The sequence below is a fragment of the Mixophyes fleayi genome, chromosome 2 (assembly GCF_038048845.1).
Source record: "Mixophyes fleayi isolate aMixFle1 chromosome 2, aMixFle1.hap1, whole genome shotgun sequence".
NCBI lineage: Eukaryota > Metazoa > Chordata > Amphibia > Anura > Limnodynastidae > Mixophyes > Mixophyes fleayi.
This window is the reverse complement of record NC_134403.1, coordinates 173,092,495-173,103,903: the sequence shown is the minus strand read 5'-3', so window position 1 is coordinate 173,103,903 and position 11,409 is coordinate 173,092,495. Positions and strand designations below refer to the sequence as shown.

At 37.1% G+C, this 11,409-nt stretch overlaps 1 protein-coding gene across 1 annotated transcript in view; it reads right to left on the bottom strand.

The window, feature by feature from the left end:
* Window positions 1–10,328: 10,328 nt before the first annotated feature.
* LOC142139871 (uncharacterized) overlaps window positions 10,329–11,409 on the bottom strand; it is a 481,886-nt gene continuing 480,805 nt past the window's right edge. The window contains exon 100 of the mRNA XM_075197730.1: window positions 10,329–11,339. Coding sequence (XP_075053831.1) covers window positions 10,696–11,339 — 644 coding nt within the window. The 3' untranslated portion in view covers window positions 10,329–10,695. The remainder of the gene's footprint in view (window positions 11,340–11,409) is intronic.

Sequence of the window (11,409 nt, the reverse complement as noted above, 5' to 3'; positions counted from 1 at the left end):
CACGTCATTAACTGTACATTGACTACGTGCATACAGAGTTGTCTGGACAGTTGCCTGGGGGTCCCCATGGGCTTGCAAACCTCTCAGTATTTTATTCCAGCAGATTTATTCAGAACCTTCAAACCCTCTTTATAAAAACCTTTAGGTGAACTAATCACCTCAGTATCAGTATCAGTATCTATACATCTGATCTTGCTGTTGCGAATACATATCTTGACCTTGACGAAAACAACATACATGTACTAACTGCACATAAGCAAGACAAAATCAACACACATATTTTTGGAGTTCGTAAAGCTCTAATAAAGTTCTTCTAATATTTTTAACAGTCCATGTAGTTGCCTCTCCGTGCTAGTAGTAACTCTGTTGGAGGTACTGGACTTTGGACTTTGATGGAGGTACCAATAAGTATAAGCTTAATTTTATCGATAATTTAAATTTTTGTTCCTGTGAGTGGATGTGTAGGTAGGACCCCAGTGCACTGCCTTTCCCCAAGGATTATAATACTCTTAAGACATCCCTGCATGTATACACCCATCTCTGAACACACAGCTTGAAGTGGATGGCTACAGCAGCAAAAGAAAAGGCTGGATTTCACTCCTGTCAGCTAAGATTAGGAACCTGAGGCTACTTTGGGCACAAGCTTACTAAAACTGGACTGTTGAAGATTTATTTTTGTTTCCCAACTTGTACAGTTCTACTGTATATGTTTGCTGTTTTATAAATCAAATAAATATTTTAGTATTTGCTAGTTAGCACAAAACACCAAAATAAATATTATGCTTTCTTTCTACAAAGTATTCTATTTTTTTCATGTTTTTTCATGTTTTTGTAGTCTATCAGTTATAAGAGTTGATACTTTATACTATAAAATAACTTAATGTTAAACTATTATTAACATGCATTCTACACTTTTTAGGAACTGTGTAATTCAAATGTAAATTAAAGTGGGCCTCCGTTGGATCCTAATAAAAGTACAAGCAGCAGAAGATAGTCATTGCTTCTGGTTGATTGTCATGGAAACCTATATATTGAAAGCAGAAAATCCTCTATAGACAGTTCTTTATTCTGACTTTATGTGGAGTTTGTTAGCATAGGGTTACTAGTTTGAAATATGATAGTCATCTTGGCCACATACAAGCAAAAAATTAAAATGCACAACTGAGACAAAGGAGTTTACAAACATATATTTATGACATAGAAGCCTATTTTATTTTGTTTCCAATAGGTAATTTGTATTTCTTTCCTTGAAGTTACCTCCATGTCTTCCTTTTTATTTATTCAAGTTGTTGGATTTTCTACAATTTAATTTTATATTTTTAACAGCTCACTAGGTCATACTTTTAATTAACATAATACATCTGAATAGAAAATTGGTAGGGTCCCCCAGAAAACCCCCTAATTTTGGGAGATGTCAACTACAAAACTCTTCAATAGAATACAGAAAAGAAGATATTGATTGATTGAATCCTCTGGCTCTCAGCTTCATGCAAAAGCGGGGGCCTCATTTGCTATGGGGGGAACATGATATATAATAATGATATTCATTTCTTCTTGTATGAGTTATATTTGAAGAGGGACATTTATCACGGTAAGATTCATTAGTTGTTTATATACTGTAGAATTGTGTAATCTTATCCAAAGAGAAATTATATCTAGTTAAGAAATTATCTTTCCATAACTGTTCTGTATGTAGGTATAGGATAATGGTGTCTTACTTTATAGCTTTCAGATGACTAAATATCATCAAATAATGCTGGCTTCAGATGCAGAAGAATCCTTATCTAGCATTTCAAACTATGTGCCATCATTGCAATATCATGAAGTGCTAGCTTGCTTAGGGTACTGCAATAGGTACCATATCAGCCCTGTCTCAGTGATTTTATAACTACTATGCCTTCCCTGCAAGCTGTTTGGAATTGGCAAATATCTGGCATAATTTATTATATTATTTCTTTGGTCTAATGGAGTGGTCAGCATGGAACAGGGCACTAACACCAAACTTAGTGACATGTAATATCAAGTAGGATGACATTTATGTATATAATTAGTATTATATATTATGTATATAATTATAGTTAATGGAGTACCTCTAATGCACCTCCTAATTGTATAAACCAAGTATTTTTAATGTTATCATTTGAAGGATTGAAGGTTGGAGGAGGTGTCTCGTGGGGCTTCGCAAGGAGTTCCATAGGTGGGACGCACTTCAGGAGAAACCTTGAAAACCATTGTGGGAAGAGTTTATGAGAGGGGAAGAGAATTGAAAGTCAGAGGCAGAGCGGAGTGGTCAAGCTGGGGTGCATTTTTGATGAGGTCAGATGTATGGTGGGAAATTGTTAGTGAAGTTTTTGTATGTGAGGATCAGCAGCCTGATCTAAATCCTGGAAGTAATAGGGAGCCAGTAAAAGACTGTACAGAGAGGGGCAGTGGATGAGAAGTGACAGAAGAGAAAGATTAGTCTAACTGCAGCATTCAGGATGGACAGTACAGGGGAAAGGCCAGTGAGGAGGAAGTTACAGTAGTCAAGGTGGGAGATAATGAACTAGTGGACCAGGGTTTTAGTTAGCTGCAGAGTGAGGAAGGGGTGTATTTTAAAAATATTGTGGAAAAGGTGGCAAGACTGTGAGAGACTGGATGTTAGGGGTGAAGCTGAGGGCAGAGTGAAGGATGTCACAGATTCAGTCTGCATGGGGTACAGGGGAGAGAATGAAGTTGCCCACTGTCAGTGAGATGTGGGGAGAGTTAAATGGCATTAGTGGCAAATATATAAAAAAAAACTTAATTTGTGTATATTTATAGCGAATACCCTTTCATACATCTCAAATCTCAAATGCTCTTTGTCATGGACTTGTAGATATACCTTTAACCTGCTTGTCATCTCTGATAACAACCTCTCATGCCCACTACTTCTGCCATGTTGCTACCCACTTATGGAATTCCCTAAAATGCCCAGTTCGACTCACCTTCAGCCTTCAAATATTTAAACATTCTCTGAAATCCCAACTCTTTATTAGATACCCTACTCCCACCTTTGCTACTCACACTGGTACAGCATCGCTACTGTCCCAATGCCCACTCTGAGCCACCCTTGTGCCTTCCTCTCGGCTGTGCCTTTTTGCTCAGTAGATTGTAAACTCTCTCATGCACAAACAATCATTTTATATTTTATCATTTAAGAAATTAGATGTCGCCTTTGATTTGTCCCTTAAATTGCCCTTGGTATTTTTTTGACTACATTTACCAAATATTGAGAAACCTGAACATTTTTCTTCTTTCTGCTTAAATATTAATTATTATTATTAAATTATTATTATAATTTCTTTTTAACCATGATGTTAAAGTTGAAGTTACTATATACATAGTAACTTCAACTTTAATAACAACTTTAGTAACAAGTAGCATATAAATATTATGAATCGCAATTCAAAGATAAGTAGACTTTACAACAATATGGAATTTGCTTCTAATGCTTAAACCTGTGTACATTTATATAAAAGCTACAATATAAAACTAAAAATCTTTTACCCTTATAGTGTCTGTTGCATACAGTTAAGTATATTGGAGGTCAGTTAAAGTAATCTAAAAATGGTGCTTGACAATATCTGCAAAAATATTATATTATACATCATTCCTCTTAAAGTAGATGAGTGCTTGGAAATTCAATTTTGAAGACTGCAGTAATCTTGTCTTTGACTGCATTAAAATGTAGCACTTCTTCATAATCTTGCTTGACATTAATATTCATAAAATGGCAATAAGTTCATGGGCTGTCATTGTACTTCACATTTCTGCCAAATTTACTGGCTCTCAGTATACTTGCAGGGATCTCACTTAAAACCAGTTCATAGGGATGATACATATTGATTTCCATTTGCCTTCCAAAAATGTCTCTGTCTTTGCCTTAAGTCATGCAATTTGCCTTGCTTTTTACTTTAGACTTGAGACCTCAGATCACACTGTCAGAGTTAATCCTGTGGGAAATGTTCAATTAGAAATGAAATGGAAAGAATTACTGTAAATCAGCATATAGTTAAGCAATACTGGAAATGCTGTAAAGTTCTCTAAGTCTCATATGAGCGAATAGGAGCTAATTTATTCTCCCCATCTCCTGGGATATGCAATAGACTCTTAGACGATCAAACATTGTAGTATCCTTTGTGATGATATTTTCACATGAAAAATGGAAATAAAATGATCAATGTAAAGAGAACAATGATATGAAAATACGCCAGGGAAAAAATGAGTTAGAATGATACTCTTCATTGATTATGTGAGCAGATTTCAATATCAAATATTCAAGACTACTTTTATGTCTGTAGAGACTCTAGTAGCCTTGAATCTTGCAATTTAAATCTGTTCAATTAGTCACTTTAAATTAATTTTCCGCTTCCATTAATCACTAACGCAATACAATCTTCCTTTGTCATTCTGAAATTAAGGTAATACTTCGTTGGCTGTAATCCCAGTTTATTAAAATGCGTTTGACGATAGTCTGAACAACTAAAGCTACGTACCCACTGACGTTAAAATTATGCGATTAACATAGACATATTTGTGCTTTTATATGCGTTCAACTTGCATTGCTCTGTGTTATTTTGAACACTTATTGTTCCATTTTAGTGAGTTTGACACTAATTGAGATGTGAAAAGAAGTGTTTCCATTTGTTTTTCCATATGTGTTTGGCTTGAACAAGTCAATACATTCCTGTTTTGTCAGTTTATATGTATTTCACTTTTATTTTAGCATGTATTAAAAATGTATTGCAAATCCAAATGTATACATACCTTTATTGTATAGAATCTTCATCTCCTGCTCGCTTGTTTACTAGCCAATCAGATCATCAGAATGTTCACAGCAGGAGATGAATATGCTTATCTGGCATATGTGATTATGGTAGTGAGGACAATGCTGCATCTAACCAGGCTAGTGTAATGATATGAGGACAAGCAAGAAGTTACTGACTGTGAATTATATAGTGGAAGGATCAGGAGCACCAATAGCACAGTGTAGTGATTTGAGGCTCCTGTCACACTGATGCAGGAAGATCGTGGTGTTAAACTCACCACTTTATGAAATTAAGTTCATACATCTAACTTGTTTATTTTAATTATGATCAAGATTTTTTTTTGACTGGAGGTCTGCTAAAGTGATACAAATGGTGAATTTTCTTGTTTGTCTCAATCCTTATGTTTGGTACGAATGGGGAAGATCTATTTCACATCGAGCAATATAGCAGTAGTTGCAAGGGGAGCTCTATGCATAGAGTCTACTTATAAGCATGTGCCTTGAAATAGTTTTTTCCTTCCTTATTGATATGGAGATATCAGAAAACCATGGTTTTAGGCCATAAAGCATTAGTAATAAATCAGCCATTCCAAGTACTTGAAAAGCAAACCAGACATTGGAGAAATAAGATTTATTTATTTAATCTACTCTGAATGTTCTTTCTTATATTTGAATAATTTATATGTTTATGTTGTCATATGTGCACAATACTGCTATTGTGGCACATGCACATTTGCAAGCTTAAAATGTAAATGTATAAAAGAAAGTTGTTGGGTTTTTTGCATAATAAATCATGCATTGGCTTGCATATGCCCATATACCTTCCTACAAACACATTCCTTTATACAGTATATATTTAACTTGAGCACCTGGTGACCTGATAAAAGTCTCTGTGGCCAATTCATTTGTCGGAACTCAAGGCTTTATCGTTGCACATTAAAAGGACACAATTTGTATGAGAATGACATAATCATCTAGTAACGATCATAATTTATAATTTAGTACTTCTCAAGGTTAACCTATCTAACATGTCATTAAATCAACCAACCGGAATTATAGTTCAAAATTTAGGCTAATGTACATGAGCATTATTTTGCTCCTTTAATGACCCACTGAGGTACATTGTTTTGTACACAAATGCAAATCGCAGTTTTGGTTCTTTTTAACCAGGTGATAGGTAATAAGCAAGATAACTGGTAGAAAATGGGCCAAAAATGTACATATATGAGATTTACCATAGACGATGTAATGGACAGATACAATTCACAAGCTCATGACCAGGCTGGAGGGCTGACAAATTTTAGCCAAGAAGGCAAGACTCGACTCAGCAGCCTGTAAGGAACATTTTATAGGGAAAAAAAATGCAGGTTACCCAGTGACCCAGCCCAAGGTAGCACACTATGAGACCGGCCCTGGGGGGGACAGATGCCCCCCTGCTCCCCAGCCCATCCTGCCCCTACTCATGACCTGTTACAGAGATGATTAGTCATCCCCAATATTATGCTTTAATTTCTTCCTTTCTGAATTAGACAAATCTACAAATGTACAACAATGGGAGAAACTAGAAACTAGTGTTAGTGGGCCTGAAAAAACAAGACAAAGTAAAATGAGAATACAGTATTGATAAGCTTAACAAATGTGATACAAATAAGAAAGGTCAATAAAAGAGAATATATATAAATATATATTTATTTTTTTAAGTGAAAGCCCAGGATCAGTGGTTTCGTGCCCCAAGAGCTAAGAGCTAAAAAAAAAGGTGCAAAACCAAAAGAATACCCAAGGATGCAGCAGACTTCAGGCCTTCCTCAAAAGAGGAAAGGCCCCTCTATCCCCGACCCTGAGACCAAAAGGTCTCTTAGGGGGTCAATAGTCTTCATACACCCTCCACTGTAAGTCTAGGAGTGGGTACCTTTCAGCTGGGATCCGCCAAAGCTTCACTCAAGGACTGTAAACTTGCCCACCCCCTGAGAGTTTTCAGGGGAGTGGGAGCTTCAGGGTCACACCACCGCCCCCAGATCATCAGGTAATGCAGAGCCCATAAGGGCTTACTGCACCCTGTCAATCCAAGTGGAAAAAAAAGAAAATTGCAGGTGACAAAAGAGGAGATGAAATAAATAAAATAGTGTTAAGTGATTATTGCCTTAGCCTCATGGCTGAGAGCTATTTTACAAATTTTGCTGCCATAAGGACAAGACAAATGGAGGTGATATGCAGAAAATAGGCCAGAGGACCAAGGTAGTCTGTCCATGATCAGATGTGTCACCACAATCTCCTAGGACATGGTGTGTGTGTGGGTGTGTGTGTGTGTGTGTGTATGTATATATATATATATATATATATATATACACACACATTTGCATATATATATTATACATCGATCAGCAACATTAAAACCACCTGTCTAATATTGTGTAGGTCCCCTTTGTGCCACCACAGCAGCCCTGACCCATTGAGGCATGGACTATACAAAACCTCTGAAGGTGTCTTGTGGTATCTGGCACCAAGATGTGAGAAGCAGACCCTTTAAATCCTGTAAGCTGTAAGGTGGGGCCTCCATCATCACCACCATCATCATCATCATCATCATTTTTTTATATAGCGCCAGCAAAATCCACAGTGCTTTACAATTGGGGACTAACACAGTAAAAAAAAACAATACTGGGTAATACAGACAAAGGGATAAGAAGGTCCTGCTCGCACGTTTTCAATGCACAATGGGAGTTGGATACATGAGGTTAAGTCTACTTATCGCATTTTGTTGCATACTGCAAAGGTAAAATGTGATTTGTATGATATATGATCTAGTCACACAGCAATGTTAGTCAGGGCGTTAGAGGGTTGTTGTTTTATGTGAATTGTGTAAAGGATGATAATAGGGTACAATAGTGAGGTTAAGAGGGTCGTTGATGAATGATATAAGCTTGCCTGAAGAAGTGGGTTTTTAGAAAATGCTTTGAAGTTTAAAGACCAGAGGAAAGTCTTTTTGGCAAAGGAGGGAGTTCCATATAGTGGGTGCAGCTCAAAAAAAGTCCTGTAAACAGGAATGGGAATATGTAATGACAGTGTATGAGAGAGGCAGATCTTGTGCAGAACAGAGTTGTGGAGTTGGGAGATATTTTGAGACAAGTGAGGAGATGTATGTTGGTGCAGTCTTGATAGCCTTGTAGGTAGAAGTATTTTATTTAATGTAGAGACTGAGAGGTAGATCTGCTGCAAATTTCTGCTTATCCCTGCACTGGCTCCCATACTCTAAAGAATCCAGTTTAAAATACTTACACTCACCTTCAATGCTTTCCAAAATCTCCCCTTCATAATTATCTGACCTCATCACTGATTCAAGGTACTACCAGCTTCCATCCAAATCTCCACTCCAATGGGTATATTTACTAAACTGTGGGTTTGAAAAAGTGGAGATGTTGCTTATAGCAATCAATCAGATTCTAGCTGTCATTTTGTAGAATGTACTAAATAAATGATAACTAGAATCTGACTGGTAGACTTAACCTCGTGTCTCAGCAGAGGAAGAACGATTTGCAAGGAAAATCAATGTAGCAGCTGCATGCAAAATAGATTGTATGGGTAAGAGTCTGATTCAGGGAAGACCAGTAAGGAAGGAATTACAATAGTCTATAGTCATGTATTTTACATGTATGCAACATGACTCTGACTTGTTTTTCCAGCACATCCCACAGATGCTTGATCAGATTGAGATCTGGGGGATTTAGTGGCCATTTCAACACCTTAAACTCTTGGTCATGTTCCTCACACCATTCCTGAACAATTTTGCAGTGTGACAGAGCTCATTATCCTGCTGAAATAGGCCACTTCCACCAGGAAATATTGTTGCCATGAAGGGGTGTACTTGTACTGCAAAAATGTTTAGGTAGCTGGTACGTGTCAAAGTAACATCCACACGAATGCCAGGACTCAAGGTTTCCTAGCAGAACATTGCCCAGAGAATCACCCTGTCTCCACTGTCTTATCTTCTTCCCAGTGCATCCTGGTGCCATCTCATTCCCAGGTAAATGAAGAACACACACACCCGGCCGTCCACATGATTTAAAAGAAAATGTGATTCATCAGACCAGCCCACCTTCTTCCTTTGCTCCATGGTCTACTTCTGGCACTCACATGTCCATTGTAGGCGTTTTCAGCAGTGGACAAGAGTCAGCATGGGCACGCTGATCGGTTTGCGGCTACGCAGCCCCATACGCAGCAAGCTGCAATGCACTGTGTGCTCTGACACCTTTCTATCATACCCAACATTTAGTAATTCAGCAATTTATGCTATAGTTCTTCTTCAGTGGGATTGGACCAGATGGGCTAGCCTTCACTCCCCACGTACATGAATGGGCCTAGGGCTCCCATGACCCTGTCAACGGTTCACCAGTTGTCCTTGCTTGGACCACTTTTGGTAGGTACTAACCAAAGCATACTGGGAACAACCCGCTCTGACCTAGTAATTTAGCCATAACAATTTGGAGCATGTCAAAGGCTCCAACACATCTTCAAAAACTAATGGTTCACTTGCTGCCTAATATATCCTACTGATTGACAGGAGCCATTATAATGAGATAATCAATGTTAATCACTTCACTTGCCAGTGGTTTTACTGTTGTGGATCGGTGTATATATAGGTTTTATATTAAAAAAACTAAGTACAGTACAAAATAAAAGAATGGACTCCCAATTGAAAATTTTGCAATTGGGGAATTGCTTGCAAGGGTAAAGGTTTCTTGAACCACTCACATTTAGAGGCAGATTGTGCAGGGCATATTTAGTATTATAGAACCTATGTGGCAGTTTACTGGATGTCACTGGCTTTATGAACTATTATATGACACAAGATAACTATGACTATCATGCAGAAGCATGCAGCTGCTGAACCATTATGACTATCTACTTTGCTGTACATTTTTACCCATAATAACCCTTTACTGTAATTAGATGTGTCTTGTCCACTGGCCAAAAGTTGTCTGCCTTAAACCATTAACAGTGCTAGAAAGTGATTTCTTAAGTGCCTACAGTATATCTACATGGAGATAAAGCACTGAATGCCTACTTGAATTCACCAGCATGACTGTGATTGCTTACTGTACATCTCACTAAGTCTGTGTCATTGTTATTTGTATTAATGTACTGGACTCTAGAACATGTCATGTGCCACAATCTGTACAGTTTTGCATTATCAGCAATGTATGTGTATCATATAATCCATGATGTGTTTTTTTTATTTCATTAACAGCAAGGTTTTTTCTCTCTCAAAGGTCCCCTACTGAAACTAAATATGAATTGTTGTCAGTACAAATGTGTGGTATACCAGAAGACTGGGGTTTACATGTCAAGTGCTCAAGTTATTGAGCAGTAAATCCATAACATGATTACAGCATAGGTGACCTATATATAATCCACAGCACAAGTCTTCATGTAAGGCAAGACTCAGACAACCTTAGGTTATACCTTTGTAAACAATATTGTCATGTTTCTGTAGCCATTAGTAATAGATATATACTGTATCAAGAAAACTAATAACACAATATAATGTTCACCCACCATCATTTATTTTATAAGCCACATTATGTTACAATAGAAAAGTAAACCAATATATCATATACTCTTATATTTGTAGTGAAACATTCTATGCATTTAGATGAAATATGGATTATGTCCTATTTATACATTGACAAATTACTATTGTGTAATGCAGATTCCATCTTTTTCACAAATGTCTTTCATATGACATTCTGTACTGTCATTACTTCTTTAGCTTCATGAAGAATCATTACATCCAATGATGCCATGTGTCCAGTAAGACAAATAGCAGTTACCGCAAGTCCCATTAATTTTATACTTTGTTCTGCATGCATTTGATAGCTCATCTCTTTGTACCAGTGCTCTCTGATTCTTCAGAGGATTTCTTCAGCCTCCTGACTGTTAACAATATGCCCCCTAGTGTCACCTGTGTTGTCATCACCTGCATTAACATATGAACTATCGTTACTGCAATTAAAATCCTCTTCATTATAGCGTACATTGTCCTGTCCATAATTGTAGCCAGCTTGATTTTCACCTGCCTCATGATCATTATTGCTAGGCAGACTTTCATTAAAGGTGTCTCGCCACTTATCAAACTCTCCTTTGTATTCTTTATTTTCAGACCCATCAAAGTTGCCATTGTTACAACCATGGCCATGTTCATTATCAGAATTTCTTGTATGCACCATTAAGTGTTCTCTAATGAATGGTTTCTTTTTTGAATCTTCAGCTCCGTCAGACTGAAATGCAATGAAACCAGTTCCTTCTGATAGCCCCATTTTCAGTTCCTTGTCGTCATCTTTTTCATCAGCCACAGACAACATCTGATTTTTATCGTTGACATCTCTGATGAACTTATCATTTTGATTTGATACAGAGTTTTTACGGGAAACTGTGATCCTTTTCTCACTAACCACATCAGTTTTCAGGTCTTGCTGAAATGCTGTAGACTCACTTGCTTCATCAAATAGTAAGCTATGATTTAGTTCTCTCTCTGTAGAAATATTTTGATTACCTGTAATGATAAAAGGAAAACGTTGTAACCCAAAAAATGTAACAAATCACAAGTTAAGCTGGGTACACAA